Below are 26,216 nucleotides of genomic sequence, written 5' to 3' on the forward strand. Positions count from 1 at the left end.
CAAGGGATTTGAATATTCTCTAAAGAAGGTATACAAATAGCCAATAAGCACATGAAAAGATGCTCAACATCACTAATCATTAGGTAAATACAAATCAAAACTACAATAAGATGCCACCTCACACCATTCAGATGGCTACTGTCAAACAAACAAACAATCCCCCCCAGAAAGAAAAAACAGAAAGTAACAAGAGTTGAAGAGGATGTGGAGAAACTGGAACTCTTATGCACTGTTAGTGGGAATGTAAAATGGCACAGCTGCTGTGGAAAAACAGTATGGCAGTTCCTCAAATAATTAAGAAGAGAATTACCATACGATTCAACAATTCCACTTCTGGGTATATACCCAAAAGAATTGAAAGCAGGGTCTCAAAGAGATATTTGTACACCCATGTTCATAGCAACATTGTTCATAATAGCTAAAATGTGGAAACAACTCAAGTGTCCACCGACAGATGAGTGGATAAGCAAAATGTGGTCTATGCATGCAATGGAACATCATTGTCTTAAAAAGGAAATTCTGATACATGCTACAACATGGGTGAACTTCGAAGACATTATGCTAAGTGAAATAAGCCAGTCACAACAAGACAAATACTGCATGATTCCACATAGATGAGGCAATTAGAGCAAATACACAGATCTCACCCGTGTGAAGCAGAGATAGAGAGGGAGGAAGCAAGGATGGTTAGGTGGAAACAACTTAGACTGAAGTTCAAGTCTAAGAAAGTTTGGCCAACAACACTGGAGAGTCCTCAAGCTAAAGTTGCCTGTCAGGCATTCAGCGTCTCCCAGAAATGGGCCTGCCTTAGTATCCCTGCCATCCTCAGTCACTGGCTGGGAGCAACCCTTGGAAAGTGTGGCCTTGCTGTGATGCAGTAGTGGATTTCAGAGCTCAGCAGCTGGAACAGCAGTCAATTATGCCCTCCTTGGTCGGAGATCTGAAAGGCTCATGTTCATGGCCACCACACCTGGGCAAATTCTTTCACTTCTCTGAGAGTTCCTTTCATATAAAAGGTATACCACAGCATTAGGTACATACTCAGTAAATGTAGGTTGTTATTATAAATCTAAAATGAACTATTCTGATTATTTTTTAATTTTTAGAAACAAAACAGTATGACTACTGAGCTGGAATGACAGCAGTTGCTTAATACCAACAAGAGTAAAGGGACGGGGCTTCCCTGGTGGCGCAGTGGTCTGAGAGTCCACCTGCCGATGCAGGGGACACGGGTTCGTGCCCTGGTCCGGGAAGATCCCACATGCCGCGGAGTGGCTAGGCCCGTGAGCCATGGCCGTTGAGCCTGCGCTCCGCAACGGGAGAGGCCACAACAGTGAGAGGCCTGCGTACCGCAGGAAAAAAAAAAAAAAAAAAGAGTAAAGGAATGAAAAATGGAGTAACATACTTCCAGGCACTCCAAATTATCCAGCTAAGGGATCTGAACTTGTTTGTCACAGAAATCTCAGTGATTGTCTAGGGTGAGAACCCTAGATTGTCTAGGGTTATAAGACCCAGAGAGAAGAACCCAGTATTCTGGAGTGTGGGTGTTCTACCTCCCTTACAACAATTTGCCAAGCTGTACAAACTATGGTTCCTAAAGGAATTTCACGTCTCTTTTTTTGGGGGGGGGAAGAGGGAGGGGTCTTAATCAGAGAAGCAAATGTTAGCATCTGCTAATGTATTTGTTTCCTTTCCTTGACTCAGGCAGCAAGTGACTCAGGTGAGGGAAGGCGCATATTGTTTGCCTAGTGATGTTAAGTACTGTCACTCTACCTCGTCAGGATACCACCTTCATGAGAGGAACTGGGGTCATGGCCAACTCTAGGGCTACCATTGGAGCCCAAGTGCCACAATTAGAAAGCCCGCATGCCACAACTAAAGAGAAGCCTACACTCCACAACTAGAGAGAAGCCTCTGCATGGCAAGGAAGATCCCACGTGCTGCAACTAAGACCCAACACAGCCAAAAAAAAAAAAAGACAAAAGACATCAGGAGTAGGTACACATGGTAAATGCTTTATTTTCATACTAACATTAAAACATAAAACACAGAACATGAAGAGATCCCACTGTCCGGTTTTCAAAGCAGGTACAAGGATATATACAACAAGAAAATATTTTTGAGTCTGCTTAACTCCAAACCCTTAAATGGGAAAACAACCTTAGAGCCAGGGTAAGGGAACATGGTGGGGCAGAGTCTGGGTCTACAGAGGTAATCTCTCCTGCCAGGCAGAGGTGAGCGGGGGCAGGGGCAAAGTTTTTTTCCTTTGGAGAAATCAGTCACAGTCCCAAGAATTTGCTTCTAAAACATCTAAATTTACTAGAGGAATGCAAGGATTGGTAAGACATGAGATTCTTCCAACTTCCCTAGTAATACAAGTCCCTTGGTTCCTACACTTGGGGGGATTAATCAGCATCAGCTGAGTGTACTTCAACACTAGTCAAATCCTAACCCTGCCCTGGGTTCTGCCTCTGCCAAAGACAAAGGCAGCCAGGGCCTGACCACTTGCATCCTCTCTGTTATCATCAGCTGAAACCAGATGAGCTCTGCTTTTTTTTTTTTTTTTTTTTTTTTTTTTGTTTACATGTCATCCTCCCAGACCGGGGCACGAACCTGTGTCCCCTGCATCGGCAGGCAGAGACTCTCAACCACTGCGCCACCAGGAAAGCCCAAGCTCTGGCTTTTAATTCAAATCCTTTTCTGCCACTGAAGCTCTAGGCCTGGGCAGTCATTCTTAGTCATCAACATATCAAAAGAAACACCTCCTCTAGAAAAGGGGGCTCTTTCCCAGGCTCTGGAAACTGGCTTTTTGAAAAATGTCCTTAAATAGGAGGCCACTCTTTAAAAGCACAACTAGAATGTGGAACTCTGGGGAAATCTACTGCAGTAACCCCTTGCTGGTAAGAAATGCTGGAAACAGTTCAGGAGTTGACCGTCAGAACTGTTTTAAAATAAAAATGATAAAATTTCTACAATTATTTAAGAAAATAACACTGTTAGCCATCCTGCTCCCAAGAACAAGGAGCACACACCTTGAGACATGTTCTGTTGTGGACAATAGTTTAGAAGAGTAGCCTTTAGCAAAGCAAACAGATATAAAGTGAGCCCTCTATTGGAGAAATGTGCATCTCCCAAAGTTGGACAATCCAGGGCTGAAATGAAAGCTGGTGGGCATCTCCCTGCAAACCACATAGGCCTCCAACCACTATTATCTTCCTGAGAATAACTGTTTTACTAACAACACTTTTTTTTAAAGTTAGGAAGGGAGGCAAATCAGAGGAACTTGGAATCAAACATCAGTTTCACCTGGGGGAAGGATTTAACCTGGGAATTCTAAACACGCTCAAGAATGGCTCCTCACTCCAAGGGGTTGACTTTATTCAGCGAGAAACTCTTTCAAAATGGAAACGACAAGTCCTTTTTTTGCTTTCAACAGCAGTCTGAGTAGCTTCTCTTTTGTAAGCCTCTCTTGGTTATTAGCCCCTTGCTCCTGATCTCTCATACTAGGAGACTCAAGTAAGAGCTCTGACACATGGCTCATCTTTTCCTAGTGAGAGGGACAAAGAGTGGCCTTCAAAGCACTGGCTTATATAAAACCAATCCTGAGATCCTAAGCTGGCTAGGAAAAAAAGTGAGTCTTCCTCACTGCTCAAACAACTGGTCTTTTCTTGACTCCCACAATGTGATGAACTCCATACACTCGGCATTAGGGAAGGGTCTACAGCTCATCAGCCACCACCATCACTGGGTTTACCAATATCCCAGCACTGCACACCTGAACATTACTGTTCCTGCCACAAAGCAGACCAGATGTGCTCTACCACACACTTCTGTAGGGGTGAGACCAAGTTACTAAAAGGTTATCAGCCGGCAAGGTCAGAAATAAATCAAATCCTTTGGAAGATTCTACAGTGCCCTCTTGTGTTCAACGAAAGATTCTTTTGCATCCAGGCTGCATCCAAGCAGCATCAGGAAGATGGTTAGTCCCTTCAGGAACATACGCATTCCCAAGTCATATAGCTCAAGTGACAAGACCACTCTGGTGGGATGTCACATCCTCTGGAAATGCTTGGTGCACACACATATCCTAAATGACTTCTGGGAGGATACTCTCCGAGGTTCAGCAGTAAGTTCGATCAAAAATATTGATTCTCAACGAAGATTCATGAAGGCTTTTACCCCCAAGAAATGTATAATGTGATGAAGTACCAGTCACTGACTCTTTTGATGGACACTGCCACAATCCCAAAAGTTCTAGGCCACAGACAATAAGCACAGATCTTGCTCAGGGCTGCCAGGTGCTAACAAACAACATTTAACATTAACCAGAAGCATGTCCGACAAGTTTCAAGACCATGGTCACTCCCACCTATGGATGTGGACCATCTTCTCCGTTAAGGTAGCCAAGTAGCTGTTATGGTTCACCTGAAATGGGCAGATGTCCAAGACAGGCTGATTAGCCTGCAGTTCCTGCAGCAACGAGCCACTGCCAGCATCCCACAGCTAAAAAAGAAAAGCAGAGATAAAGGTGAGCTAGATCCCTTCAATTCAGCTAGGGATTTGCATTCTTTATCATCACACAACTTTGAAAGCACTGGAGGGAGCAAAACAGACTGTCCCTAACCTTCACAAGGTTGCACAAAGCCAACACACCTGACATAGGTCACGTATGGCCTCACCTACTAAAATCAGCAATTAGTCTACCTGTGAGTGGATCTGAAAACCAAGCCTAGTATTCACCCCTTCAATCTATGTGCCAAGAACTCTTTTAGGGAAAGAAGGGTCAACAAGACAAAAAGTCCCTGTCTCTGCCCGCATGGAACCCTATATTCTAACTGGTGCTTTCTTCTCCTTCAAAAAAATGTTTTATTGTGGAAAAAAAAAATTAAAGTAGTAAAAAGTACAATAGTACAACGAGCCATCCATCACCCAGATCACTAAGCTTTTACCATACATGCTTTATTGATTTTATTTTTTTCTTTGCTGACATCATGTCATTTTACCCTTATATACATAAGTATACATCTCTAAAAAAAAGACATTTTCTTGGGACTTCCCTGGTGGCGCAGTGGTTAAGAATCTGCCTGCCAATGCAGGGGACACAGGTTCGAGCCCTGGTCTGGGAAGATCCCACATGCTGCTGAGCACCTAAGCCCGTGTACCACAACTACTGAGTCTGCGCTCTAGAGCCCGTGAGCCACAACTACTGAGCCCGTGCGCCTAGAGCCCATGCTTCACAACAAGAGAAGCCACTGCAATGAGAAGCCTGCGCACTGCAATGAAGAGTAGCACCCACTTGCCACAACTAGAGAAAAAAGCCCATGTGCAGCAACGAAGACCCAACGCAGCCAAAGGAAAAAAAAAAAGACATCTGCTTTAGTTTCTACTGTACAGCAAAATGAATCAGCTATACATATACATATATCCCCTCTTTTTTGGATTTCCTTCCCATCTAGGTCACCACAGTGCATTAAGCAGAGTTTCCTGTGTTATACGGTATGCCACATAAGGCTCTTTACATTTAAATTAAATTACATGAAAATTTTACAATTAAGTTCTTCATTCACATTAACTACTTTCAAGTGCTCACATGGCCCGTGTGACATAATTGGACAGTGCTGCTCTATGGGTTCAAGGACAACACACAGAAGGCATCGTGTGCTTCATTTTGCCTAACATCAAGAGGCAAATTATTTCTGGTTAACCCATTTACAGTGATGCAAAGGTGGATCAAGGTATTCAGGTGGTGGCAGGCTGACCCCTCCACTGTAAATTCATCCTGAATTGATGAAGCTGATGCCTGATCGATTATTTTATAGAGGTTTCAGTAGCGCTTTTTTTAAAAGGTTCACAATACGGCCCATGAGACACTACAGCTCACAGAAAAAGAGTGAGGTCAATCTAAAGATACTGGTATGGAAAGATATCTGGTCAATCTAAAGATATTGGTATGGAAAGATATCCAAAACAGGAATTTAAATGGGAAAGAGCAAACTATAGAGTAGTATGTATCAATAAAGTGTGACTTGTGTAAAAAATAAACTAAGCAACCACACACATACACGTATGAAGATACATGCAATTATGGAGAACTTTGGCTCTTTGCTTTATATACATCAGTATAAATAAAAAACTGACAGACTACTCACCAGGGCAGAATTTGACATTTCATCCCCAGTACACACCAGGATGCTGCCATCATTCTCTGGATTTTGGAAAATGGCACTTTTGGTCAGTAGTTTGCAAGTGGGTCCCCCACGGAATGTTTGTACAGAATTGCAGGAACAGACTGGCTCTCCAGCATTATCCAGCTTATAGGACATCTCCATGAGTACACTTCGTAACGTGCTGTGATTTTTATCTATGAGACAGAGAAATCAGTACTGATCCATGGGGATGGTCCAAAGAAATTAACCAAGTACATGAACTTGGTTACCAGTTAGTTGCGTGGAAAGGGCACAATTTTATCAAACCATCATGAATAGCTACAGAGCAAACATAACAAGAACAAAATAATACATCACAAATGAAATTCAGAACCCTAGGCTAGGATGAAGCAAGTTATCTACAATAGGTTTTTGTATATGAGGGATACAATTCTGAGAATGAGCTAGCCTTTTTACGAAAATCACTGTAACCGGCCAGACCTCTGTTTGGGTTTTTGTCTTCCTTAAGGGTTCTGACTACAAGGTTTTTTCCTTCCCCCAGTCAGGACCCCATTAATCCCCGGAACTGTACATATAAAGTGAAAGCATATTATTACAGAAGGGGAAACATATACAAGTGGTTCTGCTGGGAGGCAAACAAAAGCTAGAGAACAAAATGGGATCCTGAAGCTTTCTAAAGTCATAGCAAATCCTTGGAGATAGAGGACCTAGATGACTAAAACCAAAAGGGAAAGAAGAGTCTGCTGAAGAAGCTTCTCAGCTCAAACAAAACTTAAAATGCTTAGGTCAATCCACAACTAGCAGAAGTATGGGCACTTTAATGACTATCTCTTACAAAACATCTGCCTGACCATCAATATAGCTCATCAGGAATTTAGATCCATACCTTTCAGCTAGGAAAAACCTGTGAATTTTAGCATAGTTGCTAGTCGGGGGTTGCAGTCCTGGTTCTGGAGGGCATGAGAAGTTCAGCTGGCTCGGGCCACTACAGTTGTCCGTCTACTCTTCACTTATGTTTGTTGGCCCCAAATAAGGAAGAACAGCTAATAGCCTAGAGTCTGGGCTCTCTACATGACTCCCCTTATCTGGGCCTTTCTTTTAAGTGAAATGAGGGGCAAGTAGAAAACATGAAACTGATCTAAGGGTAGCTCAGTGGCTTCAAGAGCAGGTCTCCTCATTCCATTACTGCCTTAAGTCACAGGGGCTCCTAAAGTGGCTAATTCACTTCCAAGGAGTACCTGGCCAAATATGTCCCAGTTCATACAAGTGAGGAAAAGGGAGGCAGGCTCTATGGAAGAACTCGGGGCCACTGTCCTCACTGTAGTAGCAAGAGCTATTAGTCTGTGAGGGGCTTACCAGTACCACCTGAAGGCTAGGACAAGCTCTCCTTTTCTCCCCTCTACCGATCTGCTCCCAAACAAACCACAGGTCCCACGAGGACACGCGAACAACACTCACCAGGCCTGTAGGTCACAAGACAGTGCCGGCTGCTGCTCTCTGTCTGAAAGTCTATGCAGCCCCCAGGCTCCATGGGCAGCACATGAGGCCAATGAGTAAAGCCCATTTTCAGCTCCCAAAAGGAAGCATTCTCCAAGCTTCCAGCCAACAGCCCACCATATGGAAATGCAGCCGAGGCAGCTCTGGGTATGTATGACAGGGATACCAGCGGGCATCTGAAGGGAAAGAAAGGAAATCATGCCTCACCTTCCAATACTTGGATTGCTCCAGACCCCACTACCAGGAGCCCTTGAGGACTTTCCTAACTCTATAGAAAAGGTTAAAAGACTTCTGAGGGTCACTATCCTCTGATAGCTGATAAAACTACCAACCCACTCTGCAGAAACAAAAGAGCATACATATAATATTCCACATTCAGTTTCAGAGGAGACACCACATGCTCTAAAAGCAACAGGAAAAAAAAGGACTAGGAAATTTAAAAGTACAAGGTTACAAACACAAGATCTGATTGGTGTGAAGCTTCTGGAAATGGGGTTAGCCACATACACAAGAAAAGTCAGGAAGGAAATTCAGCTTATACATCTAATAAACTAAAGCTTCCAAGCTGTAGTCGACAGACCCCCTCAATTAAAATCCAGCCTAGGGAATTCCCTGGTGGTCCAGTGGTTAGGAATCTGTGCTTTCACTGCTGTGGGCCCAGGTTCAACCACTGGTCAGGGAACTAAGATCCTACAAGCTGTGTGGCATGGCCAAAAAACAAACAAACAAAACAGCCTAAAGCAACTACATTTTAATTCAGAAACAGGATTGTTTCTTTAGAGATTTTCTAAATGTCTTTCTGCAATCATATGACCCAGCCTGCATGCCAAGAGTTCTCTCAGAAATATTAGCCTACAGACTATGTTCCTATAAACTCATTTCTGCTGAAGCTGCCGAAGTGATCACACTGCCTGCTTTGTTTCATTTCCTTGTCATAATGAAGTTAACCTAAGCAAACTGAAACAAAATGAATACATATTCTTCCCTTGCTATTTGCTGTATTTTATTGTCTACCCTACGTGGATCCTCTACATCGATGGCAGTCACCTTGTTTGCCTGGAGTTCGTATTTGTATAAACTTACATCAGTCACCTTCAGGCCCATGAACCAGATCACTGAAGAACGATTCCACTCAACCCAAACGAAAAGAAAACCCCACAGTGTTGAGGCTAGGTTTCAGTAAACAATTATTACTATAGTGATATCTTTATGTTTAGATTGCTCTACCCCCCTTTTAGTACACTCTGAAGAGCCAAAGTGGTGCTGGTGGCTACCCATCCTCAGAACCTGGGCCAACTTCACAAACCTCCCAACTCTATAACTGGATTATAAATGGATAAATCATAGTAATATGGTTCAGCTGTGGATTAGGGAAGTTTTAAATCACTTTTTATTGGGCTGCTCTTTACTGATCTCTTCCTGTGTGTTAGACATGTGTCTATTAAAGCAAGACTGTGTTAACCATATTTCACAGATGAAGCTCATAACAGGCCAAGAAATGTGACCAAGGTCACACAGCTCATAAATGGTGGAGCTGGGTTCTGAACACAGATCTGATTTCATTTTGGCATGTTGGGTGAACTGGTTATATTTGGTACCAGAACTTTCTACCATATGAACTATCATGAACACAAACTCTAAGGATGTTACTGATTCTGAAGTGAGAATAGATCAGTGGACTCAGAGAACTGCCCTCTGTTAGGAATTCTGATCAACTGTGAAACACTCTCAAAAGACAGGATTAATACAATAACAGTCTAAGAGAAAGCTGTTACCTACAGGTGGCTCCCTACCTAGCTTTCTGAGGTGCTAACTCCTGGATATGAGAGCTTGTGTTTCGAAGGTCATACAACAGAATTGAACCGTTGACCAATCCAGCATACATGTAATTGTTTTCATCAAGACACCAGCAGCAGCTCCAGACAGGACGTCCAGTATTATAAGTCTGGACCACAGTATTTGTCTCCAGGCTGTGGAGTTAAAAAAGACTTTTACAACTATGCATTACAAAAATCAAATACAGAAGAAAGATGTAAAGATCATTTTAATGATGATCCTTTAAGAACATAACCACACACCAAAACTATCTGGATTCCCAATTTCCCCTAGGGACTGCCCAGATAACTCCTTTTAATGCCAAAATATTTGTTTTGGGGGACACAGGTTTTCCTCCTGAGCTGTAAGGAAGTAAAAGAATAAGTTAAAGGGACAGATAGACAGTACATTCCCTACTCTACCCCTATTACCTTCTCCATAGCTACCTATTACACAGGTAATCAATATTTAATGTTGAAAAATTAGAAAATACATATAAGAAAAATAAAAATAAATTATAATCCAATCATCCAGAGGTAGTCATTAATAACACTTTGCTATTTAACCTTTCTTTCTCCCATTTTTCAACACTACTAAACTAAGTCACAGCATATAGATACACATAAAACATAATGGTACGTTGATTTTGGGGGTAAAATTAAGCTGAAGCATTCTTGAAAAGTCAAAAGGTATATCAGGCCTGGAGCAGGCATCATGATGTCCCTCAGATTTAGCTGCAGAAATTCAATAAGAAGCCAACTAAGAGACATCTAATCGGAACTACTTTTTTTTTTTAATTAATTTTCACTGGAGTATAGTTGCTTTACAATCTTGTGTTAGTTTCTACTGTACAGCAAAAGGAATCAGCTATATGTATACATAGATACCTTCTTTTTTGGATTTCCTTCCCATTTAGGTCACCAGAGAGCACTGAATAGAGTTCCTTGTGCTATAGAGTAGGTTCTCACTAGTTACCTATTTTATACATAATAGCAATAGTGTATATATGTCAATCCTAATCTCCCAATTCCTCCCACCCTCTTCTTTTCCCCCTTGGTATCCATACATTTGTTCTCTATGTCTGTGTCTCTATTCCTGCTTTGCAAATAAGATCATCTATACCATTTTTCTAGATTCCACATATATGTGTTAATATATTTGTTGTTCTCTTTCTGACTTACTTCACTCTGCATGACAGTCTCTAGGTCCATCCACGTCTCTACAAATGACCCAATTTCGTTTCTTTTTATGGCTGAGTAATATTCCATTGTATATACGTACCACATCTTCTTTATCCATTCCTCTGGTGATGGACATTTAGGTTGCTTCCGTGTCCTGGCTACTGTAAATAGAGCTGCAATGAACACTGGAGCGCATGTGTCTTTCTTTTTTTTTAATTAATTAATTTATTTATTGGCTGCATTGGGTCTTCGCTGCTGTGCGCGGGCTTTCTCTAGTTGCACTGAGCGGGGGCTACTTTTTGTTGCGGTGCACTGGCTTCTCATTGCAGTGGCTTCTCTTGTTGTGGAGCACAGGCTCTAGGCGTGTGGGCTTCAGTAGTTGTGGCACATGGGCTCAGTAGTTGTGGCTCGCGGGCTCTAGAGCGCAGGCTCAGTAGTCATGCAACATGGGCTTAGTTGCTCCGTGGCATGTGGGATCTTCCTGGACTAGGGCTTGAACCCGTGTCCCCTGCATTGGCAGGCAGATTCTTAACCACTGTGCCACCAGAGAAGTCTGCAGCATGTGTCTTTTTGAATTATGGTTTCCTCTGGGTGTATGCCCAGTAGTGGGATTGCTGGATCGTATGGTAGTTCTATGTTTAGTGTTTCAAGGAACCTCCATACTGTTCTCCATAGTGGCTGTATCAATGTACATTCCCACCAACAGTGCAGGAGGGTTTCCTTTTCTCCACACCCTCTCCAGCATTTACTGTTTGTAGATTTTTTGATGATGGCCATTCTGACCAGTGTGAGGTGATACCTCATTATAGTTTTGATTTGCATTTCTCTAATAATTAGTTATGTTGAGTATCTTTTCATGGTTGGCCATCTATCTGTATGTCTGCTTTGCAGAAATGTCTACTTAGGTCTTCCGCTCATTTTTTGACTGGGTTATTTGTGTTTTTGACATTGAGCTGCATGAGCTGTTTGTGTATTTTGGAGATTAATCCTTTGTCAGCTGCGTCATTTGCAAATATTTTCTCCCATTCTGAGGGTTGTCTTTTTGTCTTGTTTATAGTTTCCTTTTCTGTACAAAAGCTTTTAAGTTTAATTAAGTCCCTTTTGTTTGTTTTTATTCTCATTACTCTAGGCGGTGGGTCAAAAAAGATCACGCGGGCTTCCCTGGTGGTGCAGTGGTTGAGAGACCGCCTGCCGCTGAAGGGGACACAGGTTCGTGCCCCGGTCCGGGAAGATCCCACATGCCGCAGAGCGGCTAGGCCCGTAGCCATGGCCGCTGAGTCTGCGCTCCACAACGGGAGAGGCCACAACAGTGAGAGGCCCGCGTACCGCCAAGAAAAAAAAAAAAAGATCTTGCTGTGATTTATGTCAAAGAGTGTTCTGCCTATGTTTTTGTTTTTTTAAAAAAAATAAGTTTATTTATTTACATATTTCTTTTTGGCTGCATTGGGGTTTGTTGCTGCATGGGCTTTCTTTAGTTGCGGTGTGCAGGCTTCTCATTGCGGTGGCTTTTCTTGTTGTGGAGCACAGGCTCCAGGTGTGCTGGCTCAGTAGTCGTGGCATGCGGGCTCAGTAGACGTGGCTTGCGGGCTCTAGAGCGCAGCCTCATTAGTTGTGGCGCACGGGCTTAGTTGCTCCATGGCATGTGGGATCTTCCTGGACCACGGCTCGAACCCGTATCCCCTGCGTTGGCAGGCAGATTCTTATGCACCCCCAGGGTAGTCCTCTGCCTATGTTTTCCTCTAAGAGTTTTAAAGTGTCTGGCCTTAAATTTAAGTCTTTAATCCATTTTGAGTTTATTTTTGTGTATGGTGTTAGGGAGTGTTCTAATTTCATTCTTTTACATGTAGCTGTCCAGTCTTCCCAGCAACACTTACTGAAGAGGCTGTCTTTTCTCCATTCTATATTCTTGCCTCCTTTGTCATAGATTAGGTGGCCATAGGTGCGTGGGTTAGAACTACTTTCTAAAAGATAAAGGCATGGAGCACACTCAGATCTGGTTCAGGGTACTTGCAGAGCATGTGAAAGATAAAATGTAGTAACTGACTACTAATAAAATGTGGTTACTGATGAGAGCAGTCATCATGGCACCCAGGACAATGAGTTCCTGGTAGGCATTTCTGTTAGGCACAACGATCCGGGAACAGACAAGGAATAAGCAGTCCCAAGCTAGTATGGTGACTCAGTACCAAGGCTCCCTCCATATTGTCATTCTACCAACTCTAGGGTGCTACTCTCATCTGTGTGACTTAAGATATATTTTGTAACATATATAATTTTAAAGAGATGGAACACCACACGTTCTATTTTGTCACCAGCTGTGTCCACTTTTTAAAGCAATACATTTTAAATTCAATGAAGCTGGATCTGAGAAGACAATGCCTTAGACATCTCCCATCCCACCCCCACAAAAGCCAAGGTCATCATAACAAAGATAACTAATTTCCACACTATTCAACCCTAGGCAACCCAGGGCCCATCTTCCCCACAAAGCACTCACCTGGTCAGTTTAATTGTGTTGTCTAGGGAAGCAGAGAGAAGTAAGCCTTTGGATCGACTGCTGAAAGCCAGTCCACGTATCTGTTTGCCATGCACGGGAATATACTGACTGCTTTTCATGTTGGCAGTACTCAACATCTTAACACCAAAGCCTGCCAAAGATACGAGAGAGTGAAACAGATCACTGAAAGTCAATTTAGGGCAAAGCAAACTACCATTTCAAGTAGGTCCTTTCTTCACCTTTCTTGGCATGTCTCTGGGAAAAGCTAGTTGAACAAAGAAAATAAAAAGTCCCTGGGGTTCTAATTTATTTTAAAAATACATTCCATCTCAAATATCTATCAATAAGTGAATGATAAACCACTGTATATACATACAATGGAATACTACCCAACAATAAAAAGAAATGAACTACTGATAGACACAATAATATGGATAATCTTTAAAAAGTTATGTTGAAAAAAGCCAGACAAAAAAAAAGAGTAACACTGTATGGTTCCATTTATGTACAATTCTAGAAAATATGAACTGATCTATCATGACAGAACGTGGTTGCCTGGGGATGGGGAGAGGAGGGAGGGACAGGTGGATGATGGATTACAAAAGGGCTTGAGCAAACTTTCAGGGTGATAGCTATGTTCATTATCTTGACTGTGGCGATGGTTTCAGGAGTGTATACATATATCAACACTCACCAAATGGTGCACCACGTTACGTATGTGCAGTTTATTGCACATCAATTATACTTTAATAATAAAGCTGTTGGGGGAGAGAGAGAGAAAGACACTATTCCACCTGAGCCACACATACTCAAGATGTAGAACAGATAGTGAACAATAAAGAATGGAAATAAGTAATTTCTGTGTCAGGTGGTCAAGATATGTTACATTTTTCTGGAACAGAATGAAAACAGATGACATCAAGTATGCTAATCAATGTATATCATTCCAAGAGAGGAAAAGAAAGCCAAAAACTTGTCCTTTTAAATTTATTTGTTACTCTGTTCTCTTACAAGGTTATGATAATACATTTATTTTTACCAAGAATCTATTTTACCTGAGTTATACACAAACAAAATTTGTCAAATCCTAGATTCAAGATCACACTTCTGCTTCACTAGGGGAAAAAGTGAGAGAAAGTTTACTGTGTTTTCTCCTGAAACAGAATTGGGAGAGCCAGAGAAACAAACACAGAAACTACAGGCTTTAAATTGACAAGGGAACATGAGTATTTGCCTAGTTAATCATTAAAGGAAACAAGAGGAAATCAGCATCATCAGTCTATCAGGGAGAGCTAGCTTGCAGTATGGAATAGACACATTAAGAAATAAAGGAACAGATCACACCCAATTTGGGGTAACAACTGGAAGAAATAAGTATTTTTCCAATTAATGGGGAAGGTTTTATATGATGATAAATCATTTTATTAAAATCTTGAATGGGATATAGGAACATTATAAACAATCCTTTTACTTTCCCCTCAATTGGAGCCTCCTGATAGCCTCTCAACTCATAGGTAATATTAGTGAATAGAGAAATATAAGATAATCTAGGGATTCCACCACCAATCCTATATATACCTAAGTGTGGGGGACATAGTTTTGAAGCATTTGAATGTAACTTCTAAGTTGGGGGACAGGAAATCAGGCTGAAGCAAAGGGACCTGACAGTTGACAGAAATCATATGCTGAAGACAGCAGGAAAAACATCTACAACACTGGGCATGTGAGATTTGGTTTTCAACATTAAGACAACCTAAAATTAAGCTTGAAAAGCACACAAAAAAGAGAAAAGCAGTATAATATTAATAAAATAATAATGTTCCCAAATTCTTTTATTTGGAATTTGTCCATTTGAACACTACTGAAAATAAGCATTAAATCTTGTTTTAACTTGAATTAGAGCTTGGGGTAGTGTTTTTTCAAATATTTCTAGCCTAAAATGAACCTGTACTTTAGTGGGACATACAGGAATGATGTTCTTATCCTTGGACAACCCACACTTCTAAGTACATCTTCTCTCACTTTACCATGGTTCAGTATCTCTACCCTTTTGGTGAACAAATTTACAGAATGACGTCAACAGACAGTACAGACATCTTTGCAGTACCCTAAAGTATCTGTATTAACAGGAAAGTGACTAGGAAAAAGTGATTTGGTGGGCTGTGGACAGTGCTCACCTACTAGTGAGTCCTGGATTCTTCAAGAAGGGAGGAGAGAAATAGAGTCCAAAAATGAACATAAAAACAGGTTCTGGGGACTTCCCTGGTGGTGCAGTGGTTAAGAATCCGCCTGCCAACGCAGGCAACACGGGTTTGAACCCTGGTCCGTGAAGATCCCACATGCCGCGGAGCAACTAAGCCTGTGTACCACAACTACTGAGCCTGCACTCTAGAGCCCACAAGCTACAAGTACTGAAGCCTGCGTGCCTAGAGCCCGTGCTCTGCAGCAAGAGAAGCCACTGCATCTCTTAAGCCCATGCACCATGATGAAGAGTAACCCCCTCTCGCCACAACTAGAGAAAGCCCACGTGCAGCGACGAAGACCCAACGCAGCCAAAAAATAAATAAATAAATGTTCCTTAAAACAAAACAAAACAAAACAAAACCAAAAAAAAACACCTGAGGTTCTGGACTGTTCACCTGGAAGGAAGGAGGCCTGAGGAGAAGGCTGTGATACTACCAGGCAGCTCAGAGCATCACAGTATGTCATGACTCGGCAGTTTCCTGTTTGAGACACTGTGAATGTCTTCTGGAAATGGTACTTGTGTTGGCTCTGGCTGGAGGACAGGCTGCTTAGGAAACGTGCTTGGGAACTCCCAGTCAGCTGTGAAATCTGACCCTGATGCTGCACGATAAGTTTTTTCAAGTCCTAAAACGAAAAAGATTTTGTAAATGTGAAGCTTTTTCGTTTGGTATTCCCCTCATACACAATTCCTTGATCTAATACAAGGATATTTCTTATCCTTTACGAGAAAATGTTAACATGAATCCTAAAGAACTGCTGCAGTTTTCACAATATTTCAACAAGCAATTGAAATAGGGAGAGCATGGAATCATAAAGCACTGAAAGTCCTTAATGGTCATTTTGTCTGAAATTCTCATTTAATTGGTAGATTCAAGGAAGTGAAACGACTTAAACAAGTTTTGATTATCAGGTGGCTGTTCAATTTTTTAAGAATTCACACTGCAGTAGAATTCATCATAAAGCATGTATATAAGCCCTAATCAGAAACAAAGAGCTGATCATGTTTGCTTCCTGAAAAACCTGGTAAATCCTATTCGTATCTGAGATGAAACTAAATAATATTTAGATGCCTTCTTAATTCCTACTCCAAAAGTTCTTTGGATTAGAGAAGGCAAACTTACCTGAACATGACTGTGAAGCTTAGTGCATTCCTCAGTGAGGACTTGAAGCTGGAGCCGGCACTGTGCCGATTCTAACTCAGCCTTCTTCCTTAGCATCTGCTCCTCTTCTAAGGAACTAGAGGGGGAAAGCCGGCAACAGGTGGAGATTAGAAAGGCTACAGAAGACTTCTCATCAAGATGACATAGTAAATTCATGCTATGATATACACTTTGCTGTAAATATGTCACGATAGTGAATAAAATATAACGAGTGAAAAATCTCTCAAGCCCAGAAACACTACAGGAAAGTAGCATGCAGGGCTGAACTCATGAGCCTACTGGGGTGGGTCTCAGTGTTGAAGTAGGCAGTGATGACCAGGAATCTGGCTCTTACTAGGGAATGGGGACCTAAAATGCAAAATGAGGGATTACAGCCAAGCTCACTGCTTGAGTTAGAGCCAAATTATAAAAGAGTAAAAATGACCTGTTAAAAGACCAAGGTTATCTACTGGATGAAAAGAAAATAAGGGACTGGTTGTTCATCAAATATTCAAATTAAAGAACACTATAAAAAGAGGCTGGACGTCCCTGGTGGCACAGTGGTTAGGAATCTGTCTGCCAGTGCAGGGGACATGGGTTCGAGCCCTGGTCTGGGAAGATCCCACATGCCACGGAGCAACTAAGCCCATGTGCCACAACTACTGAGCCTGCACTCTAGAGCCCGCATGCCACAACTACTGAAGCCCGCGTGCCTGGAGCCCGTGCTCCACAAGAGAAGCCACCACAGCGAGAAGCCCGCACACCACAACAAAGAGTAGCCCCCACTAGAGAAAGCCCGCGTGCAGCAATGAAGACCCAATGCAGCCATAAATAAATAAATAAATAAAATTTAAAAAGAGGCTTAAGTTAAAAAGATAGAAAGTATACACTCGGCAAATGTTAAAAAAAGACTGATTAGAATTAAAAAGGATGAATAGGCATAAAGAGGAACAATGTGTAATGAAAGGACACATTCACCAGGAATAAAAATCATAACTCTGAATGTTTCAAAATATGAAATGCAAAAAAAGAAATTTCCACTCCAATGAGATAGGAGAGAAAAAAAGATGAAAATTAGAAAGGAAGGGATAAAGTGGCTCTTATAATTCAAGAGAACCCACAAACTATTAGAGTTCAGCAAGGCTGCTGTAGTCAAGATCAAGAAAATTAGATCAACAGAATTCCCCATATACCAGATAACTGACTAGTAAATATAACAGAAAAAAATTCATTCGAAATAGCAGTCTAACAACAGCAACCTAGGAATAAAGTTAAGGCCTTTAAGAAGCAAAACACAGTTATAAAAGACACAAATGAAACAGGGAATAAGTGAAAGGATATTATATAATGTTCACAGCTGGAAAGACTAAATTGAAGTACTGGTGCAAGAATTAACAAACAGACCCCAGAACAACAGAGTAGTCCATTCATAATATAGAAACTAAATTTAGGATAGAGGTAGCAATGGAAATTTATATAGAAAGAATATTTCTATATAAATTTTTATTTATTAATTTAAAATTATTTATTAGTTTTTAAATTATTAATTTTAACAATTAATACAATTGTGGTCATCCATAAAACTAGATTTTAGGTAGACTAAAAACTAGTGTAAAAACTAAAACTTTTAAAGACATTTAAAAGGGGCTTCCCTGGTGGCACAGTGGTTAAGAATCTGCCTGCCAGTGCAGGGGACACGGGTTCAAGCCCTGGTCCAGGAAGATCCCACATGCCACAGAGCAACTAAGCCCATGCGCCACAACTACTGAGCCCGTTCAACTAGAGCCCATGCTCCTCAACAAGAGAAGGCGCCACAATGAGAAGCCCGCGCACCGGAACGAAGAGTAGCCCTCGCGTGCCACAACTAGAGAAAGCCCACACGCAGCAACAAAGACCCAATGCAGCAAAAAGAAAAAATTTATTAAAAAAAAAAAAAAGACATTTAAAAGAAGATATTATATCTCCATGATTGTAATGTAGTAGGGACAAAAACACACAAAACGAGAGATTGATAAATGACTACACTAAAATTAAAAACTTGTGTTCAACAAAAGATACAATAGACAAGTTAAAGAGACAAACTATAAACTAGAAGATGACATTTGCAAGGTATACAACCAACAAAGCGTTGGTATAAGGAAAACAAAGAACTATAAATTAGTAAGAGACAATATATTTTGTTCAGTATAAATGAGCAAAATATTTGAGCACAATGTATAGAAAAGTAGGTTCAACCGCAATTGAGGAAAAGCAAATTAAAGTAAATACTACTTCACTCCATGAAACTGGCAAAAATTAAGTCTGATAATATAAAGTAGGTGAGGGTATGAAAAAAATGAGAAATCTCTTACACTGCTGCTGGTATATACTGGAATAGCCTCTTGGAAGAGCAATTTGACAATATCTAGTAAAGTTGAAATTACATGTACCCTATGATAAAGCAAATCCACTTCTAGACCTAAAGAAACTCACCTATCTCTCTGCAGCATGGCTTATATTAACAAAAACTGGAAACGACCTAACTGTCCACCAATACGAAATACATGTAAGTAAACTCTAATTAGAGAAATAGAATATTATATAGAAATTAAAATGAATCAACTAGAGCTACATATATCAACTAGGATATGTGCCTCAGAGTATTAAGCAAAAATCAAGTCTTACTAAGTACATCTCTGCACATATCCTTAATCATTTCTTTAGAAAAAATGCCTGAAGCAGAATTACTTTTAGACTTCTGAAGCATAGTGCCAAAGGCCTCTCTAAATGTTTGTGCCTATGTACATTTTTACCAGTAATACATGAGCAAACCCACATCCCTGTACTCTCTCAGTGCAGGTTCTTTTTATTTTTTTTGGCTGTGCTGCGAGGCATGTGGGATCTTAGTTCCCTGACCAGGAATCGAACCTGTGCCCCTTGCAGTGGAAGCGTGCAGTGTTAACCACAGGACCGCTAGGGAAGTCCAGTGCAGGTATTTTTAATCTTTAATGTTCTTAGAGCATATTTTATAAGTAGTGTTATTAGCATTTGTTCATGGGCTTCCAAAATCTTGATAATTTCTTGCATTGTACGACAAGTGCAAAGTCTCACTTGTGAGACTTCTTTGCAGAGTACTGTTGCAGGAGGGCTTAGGGACACAAGAAACAAAAATTCTCAGTTTTTAAAAAGTATCATTAAGTCTATTCTAGTGACAAGGAGATTGAGACTTGGGAGTATGTTCTAGATGGCCATGAATTGGCTACAAAGAGTAAGACAGAGGATTCCCTGATTCAGTGTTCACAGTATTTAGCAGCAGAGGCAGGCAGTAAATGTAACCCCTAGGGAAGAATCTGGACAGGCTACAAAAAATCCAGGCTACCTTTCTGATTGGGTCTGCTTCCCAGCCTAGGTGTGAGGTATTACTGTATGGCTAAAGGTTTCTCTATGACTTTTTAATTTTTTTAATTCATTCATTATTTATTTTTGGTTGCATTGGGTCGGTTGCTGTGCGTGGGCTTTCTCTAGCTGCGGTGAGCAGGGGCTACTCTTCCTTGCGGCACGTGGGCCTCTCATTGCGGTGGCTTCTCCTGTTGCAGAACATGGGCTCTAGGCACGTGGGCTTCAGTAGTTGTGGCTCGTGGGCTCTAGAGCGCAGGCTCAGTAGTTGTGGCTCATGGGCCCAGTTGCTCCATGGCATGTGGGATCTTCCCGGACCAGGGCTCGAACCCGTGTCCCCCGCACTGGCAGGCGGGTTTCTAACCACTGTGCCACCAGGGAAGCCCCAGATCATCATTTTTAATGCTATATGGAGAGCAAACCATGCTTCAGATGGTCAGACATGTATCATAAATCACAGTGTTAGACAGATTGCCAATGATCCCCAGAGATCCCCAGTCACAGCCCAAGGAAAGCCTCAGAACCACACTAAGAGTGACTCATACCTTTTCAGAGGTGCATACAAAGAACCAAAAGGGAATATTCCAGCTAGGCAGACTCTTGCCACCTACCTTTTTGTGAGCTCCTGTTCACTAGTGTCCAAAGCTCTCAGGGTTCGGGCATAAAGGACAACGATGTCACTGTGCTTGGCTTTCTTGTTGCACTAAGGAGCCCAATGGGACACAATAAGTGTGGTTCTAGGAATCCTCCTGACTTAACATGTTGACTGTGCACATGCACAGTTCTTAACTATGGTCTTTACCTGAGGACATTTTCGTGCCTGTCCTTTGAGCCACTTAGAAATGCACTTATACCCAAAGAGGTGCCCACAGCGCAATGCCGAGAGCCGGTGATCCCCAGCATTGGTCCACTGTTCCAAACATATTGTGCAAGTGTCCACTTCTTCCTCATCCACAGAAGCAGAAGCTAGAAGAGGATTAGACTTCTGGGGAGACTGCTAGATGGAAACCAGAATACATTCAAATTAGAGAAAATGCAAAATCAGTCTTGAAGAAGATGTGAAACTCTATCAAATTAACAAAAAGTCACACAAAAATGATACAAACACAATTGAAAATGCCAAAGAAAAACCCCAACACCCATGAATCACTTCCCATTCTTTCCAGAATGCAATCTGGTCAAAGGTAATATAAGCCATGAAAATATTATTACCCTTTGAGCTTATAAAATTCTTGATTTTCTTTCATTCAAATGACAAAAAGGAGCTATATTTACGAAGATATTAAAACAATACAGACGTAGAAGTGACCCAGTTAAATAACAACAGGGAATATTAAATTTGTTATACATTGGAAATTAGGTCCATAATCAATTCAAGTAGCTATAAAATACCTGGCTCATGTGAATAAAGAAAAAAAAATACCAGGAAAAAAAGAAAGGATATAAACAACTCACACAAAAATACAAATGGTTGGTAAGTGTTCACTTATAATTAAAGAAATGAAAATTCAAGTAAGAGACCACATTTTTACTTTTTCATCTATTAGATGGCATAAATTGATGTCTGATGACACCAAGCACTGAGGGTGAGGGAGAAATGGGCATGCTTACATACTGCTGCTGCAAGTAAAACTGGCACAAATTTTCCTGAGAGCAACTTGGCATTATCTATCAAAACTAAAAATACATACATCTTTCCTTTGATATAGCAATCTTTCTGCTAGAAATATATCCCATGAAGATAATCACAAATATTTGCCAAGACAATAGTACAAAGATGCTCAGTGCAGCATGATCTTATTAGGAAGCAACAGCAACAACAAAGAAATAAAGAAAAAGGGAACAACCATAGTGTACATGGCAAGGGAAGAGTTAACTAAAAATGTATTCCTATGTAAAAACACTGTGCAGCTATTACTACCAATAAGAATGAGATTCAATTTTATGTACTGACACTAAAAGGCTCTCCAAAATGCAGTAAGTTGGGGGAAAAGGAACCAGTCCCAGAACAGGATATTATATAATCCCTCTTGTGTGAATTTTAAAATAGAACATTTATATGAATTCAGTAAAGTTGAAGGATACAAAATTCATCTACAGAAATCTGTTGCATTTCTACACACTAAAACTGAACTATCAGAAAGAGAAATTAAGAAAATAATCCCATTTGTGAACTACATCAAAAAGAACAAAATACCTAGAAATAAATCTAACTGAAGAGGTAAAAGACCTGTACTCTGAAAACTATAAGACACTGATGAAAGAAACTGAAGACAACACAAACAAATGGAAAGATATACTATGCTCATGGATTGGAAAAATTAACACTGTTAAAATAATCATACTCCCGCCAGGCAATCTATAGATTCAATGCAATCCCTCTCAAAATATGAATAACATTTTTCACAGAACTAGAATAAACAATTCTAAACTTTGTATGGAAACATAAAACTCCAAATAGCCAAAGCAATCTCAAGAAAGAAGAACAAAGTTGGAAACATTACACTCCCTGATTTCAAACTATACTACAAAACTACAGTAATCAAAACAGTATGGTACTATCACATAAGCGGATATATAGATCAATGGAACAGAACAGAGAGCCCAGAAATAAAGCCACACTTATATGGGCAATTAATTTATGATAAAAGAGGCAAGAATAGACAATGGGGAAAAGACAGCCTCTTCAATAAATGGTGTTGGGAAATCTGGACAGCTACAAGCAAAAAAAAATCAAACTGGACTACTTTCTCACATCATATACAAAAGTAACCTCAAAATGGACTGAAGATTTAAATATAAGACCTGAAACCATAAAAATTCTAGAAGAAAACATAGGCAATAGGCTCTTTGACATCAGTCCTAGCAGTATTTTTTTTGAATATGTCTCCTCAGGCAAGGGAAGCAAGTGAAAATAAACAAACAGGACTACATCAAACTAAAGCTTTTGCACAGCAAAGGAAACTATCAACAAAATGAACAGGCAGCCTACCGAATTGGAGAAGATATTAACAAAAGATATATCTGATAATATCCAAAATAAACAAAGAGCTCATACAACTCAACAGCAAAAAAACAACCTGATTAAAAATGGGCAGGGTTTCCCTGGTGGCGCAGTAGTTGAGAGTCCGCCTGCCGATGCAGGGGACACGGGTTCGTGCCCCGGTCTGGGAAGATACCACATGCCGCGGAGCGGCTGGGCCCGTGAGCCATGGCCGCTGAGCCTGCGCGTCCGGAGCCTGTGCTCCGCAAAGGGAGAGGCCACAATGGTGAGGGGCCCGCGTACCGCAAAAAAAAAAAAAAAAAAAGGGCAAAAGACACAAACAGACATTTTCCCAAAGAAACAGTCAACAGACACATAAAAAGAAAAGATGCTCAGCATGACTAATTATCAGGGAAATGCAAATTAAAACCACAAAGAGATACCACCTTATACCTGTCAGAATGGCTATCATCAAAAAGACAACAAATAACAAGCATTGGCGAGGATGTGGAGAAAAGGGAACACTCATGCACTGTTGGTGGGAATGTAAATTGGTGCACCCACTACAGGAAACAGTATGGAGTGTGGACAAATAGCATATAATCTCACTTACATGTGGAATCTGAAAAATAAAACAAAACAAAAAAACCCAGACTAAGAGACACAGAGAACAAATGGGTGAGTGCCAGAGGGAAGGGGAGTGGGGTATGGCAAAATAGGTGAACGGGATTAAGAGGTACTAACCTCCAGTTATAAAATAATAAACCATGGGGATGTAATACATAGCATGAAAAATGTGGCCAATAATATTGTAATAACTTTGTATGGGGATAGATGGTTACTAAACTTATTGTGGTGATCACTTCATAATGTATGCAAATGTCAAGTCACTTTGCAGTACACTTGAAACTAACATAATACTTTACATCAACTATATTTCAATAAATGAAGAAAAAACATTTATACACATAAGTAAATTTATATGAGAGTAACTTTTCTGGAGAGAATGAATAAAAATAGAAACTTGCAAAAACTGAATCAATGATGTTTTGGAACTGGCAGGGTCCACAGTTGGTATAAGTAAGTCTCATATTGAGGACAGTGATATCTGTAATTTTTAAAAATAAAAACTGTTTATCTCATAGCAATCTTTCTGCCAGACAGTTCATAAACTGCATTCATATCTTCTACTTAAACTGATACTTAACCTTGTTAGGTGGACAGGACAAGTTCTCCTCACATCTTCCCCTACTCCATGTTTTTAAACCTAAGGGGAGGCAGCCACACAAACAATGAGTAACTTGTATAGGATCTACACCTGGACCCCCTGCCTACAAAGTCTGTGGGTTTTCCACTTTAATCTGCACCTGCCTTTTTAAATGTAAATAGAAACCTCTCATTTAAAAGGATGTTCATATTACCTGTTTGGGGAGAGTCTCTCCTCCACCAATACATGTAACTTCTTCCTCTGTTGAGATATCTCCGAGTTGCTCTGCCAAGTCATTACCTCCTAGTTGCTCTGCCAAGTCGTTACCTCCTAGTTGCTCTGCCAAGTCGTTTCCAGAAATGATGGGATAGGTAATATATAAAAGAAGATATAAGTCAGGTATGAGGCTAGCAGGAGAGCCTGACTCACCACAGCTTTCCATTTCTAATTGATACTATTGATGTAAAAGGAATGACAATTTCCCCAAGTAGCATCAATGAATCCTTTTTTTTTTTGGCTGTGCAGCACGTGGGATCTTAGTTTCCTGACTGCGGACTGAACCCAAGCCTCCTGCAGTGGAAGCATGGAGTCCCCACCACTGGACTGCCAAGGAAGTCCCAATGAATTCATTTTTAAATGTAGACAGAATAGTAAACTAACCCACAAGTACCCATCACCCAATTTCAAAAATAATATTTTTCCAATCTTGTTCCAAATAAGCCCCCATTCCCATTATTTTCTTTCCTAATAACAAACGCTAAAATGTGGTTTCACTTGTAAAAACTTTTGTAGCACTCACTGATAAGGACTTCTTTTTTTTACATAAACACTATACCTAACAAAATTAACAATACTATATCTAACAAGTTAACAATAATCCTTCAATACCATCCCAGACACCTAGTTTGTACTCAAAATTTCCCAGTTGTTGTTTTGTGGCCACATAGTGAGATATGCAGGATCTTCCCCAACCAGGGAACAAACCCATGCCCTGCGTAGAGTCTTAACCACTGGACCACCAGGGAAGTCCCTCCCAATTGCTTTAAAGTTGCTCTTTACAAATAGATTTATTCCAATCAGGATACAAACAAGGTCTTCAAACAGTGAGCTTGGATTGTTATGTCTCTTAAATCTTTTTCATTTATAACAATTCTCCTTCACTTACTTCTATCCCCTCCTTGTCACTGATTTGTTGAGGGAGATTTGGTCATTTGTCTTATGAAATGTCCTACATCCTGGATTTGGCTGATTGCTTCCTGTGGTATTCCTTACTTACTGCTTCACTGCCTGCCTTTCCTATAAACTGGCCGTTAGACCTAGATGATTTTGTAGATTCAATTCTGTTTTTTGGAAAGAGGAAGGGCAGCAAGAAACTTAGGTTTTGTGCTTCTGATAGCAGTACACCAGGAGGCTTATACTGGGTTCAGGTGATGTCAGTCTGACCAGACGATCTGGTTCCTCAACAACCTTTCACAGCTTCCATTAATGGTCAAGATAGTAATCTTAATTTTTAGTTATTTTTCTTTTTGAGGCTCAAATTGTTCCATCGTAAGCCAGAAAGAATCCCTTCAAATTGGCTCTTTAAAAAAAACCTTTTATTGAAATGTAATATGCATACAGAAAAGTGTACCATAAATATTTTTAGTGAATTTTCACAAACTGAACTATAAACCAGAACATCACCAACAACCCTAAGAGTGGCCCTTATACCCTTATGTCCTCCTTTTATCTTGGGTGACAGGCAGGGAGGTGACCTTGCCCCCCCAAAGTAACTACTTTACTAAATTTTAACACCATCGACTGGTTTTGCCTGTTTTTGTATATAAATGGCATCTGAGTTACCCACTTTCTGCTACTTCTGTTTGACATTCTTTGCAAGATTTTTCCATACTAATGTGTGGAGTTGTAGTTCATTTTTACTTCTGTGTTTTACTGCGTAAAAGTATAACATTTATTTATCCATTCTACTGCTAATGGGTTTGTGGATAGTTTTCAGTTTTTTCCTATTACGAACAGTGTTATTACATTCTTATACATGTCTTTCATGAACACATATACTCACTTCCTTGGCTATATACCTAAAAGTGAAATTGTTGAGCCACTGGTCCTAG

At 40.6% G+C, this 26,216-nt stretch overlaps 1 protein-coding gene across 2 annotated transcripts in view; it reads right to left on the reverse strand.

Moving 5' to 3' along the window:
• Positions 1-2,595: 2,595 nt before the first annotated feature.
• Positions 2,596-26,216, reverse strand: part of RFWD3 (ring finger and WD repeat domain 3) — a 42,249-nt gene continuing 18,628 nt past the window's right edge. Inside the window, exons 4-14 of one of the 2 annotated variants that reach the window (XM_024735597.1) lie at positions 24,320-24,444; positions 23,512-23,520; positions 20,718-20,912; positions 20,527-20,618; positions 16,523-16,637; positions 15,797-16,025; positions 13,158-13,308; positions 9,458-9,634; positions 7,626-7,840; positions 6,150-6,361; positions 2,596-4,503 (exon numbers count right to left, since the gene is read on the reverse strand). In XM_024735597.1, coding sequence (XP_024591365.1) covers positions 4,360-4,503; positions 6,150-6,361; positions 7,626-7,840; positions 9,458-9,634; positions 13,158-13,308; positions 15,797-16,025; positions 16,523-16,637; positions 20,527-20,618; positions 20,718-20,912; positions 23,512-23,520; positions 24,320-24,444 — 1,664 coding nt within the window. In that variant the 3' untranslated portion in view covers positions 2,596-4,359. The remainder of the gene's footprint in view (positions 4,504-6,149; positions 6,362-7,625; positions 7,841-9,457; positions 9,635-13,157; positions 13,309-15,796; positions 16,026-16,522; positions 16,638-20,526; positions 20,619-20,717; positions 20,913-23,511; positions 23,521-24,319; positions 24,445-26,216) is intronic. The other variant, XM_024735598.1, reaches the window with a different exon arrangement.

The sequence above is a fragment of the Neophocaena asiaeorientalis genome, unplaced genomic scaffold (assembly GCF_003031525.2).
Source record: "Neophocaena asiaeorientalis asiaeorientalis breed wild unplaced genomic scaffold, Neophocaena_asiaeorientalis_V1.1 scaffold40, whole genome shotgun sequence".
In the NCBI taxonomy this organism is placed as follows: domain Eukaryota; kingdom Metazoa; phylum Chordata; class Mammalia; order Artiodactyla; family Phocoenidae; genus Neophocaena; species Neophocaena asiaeorientalis.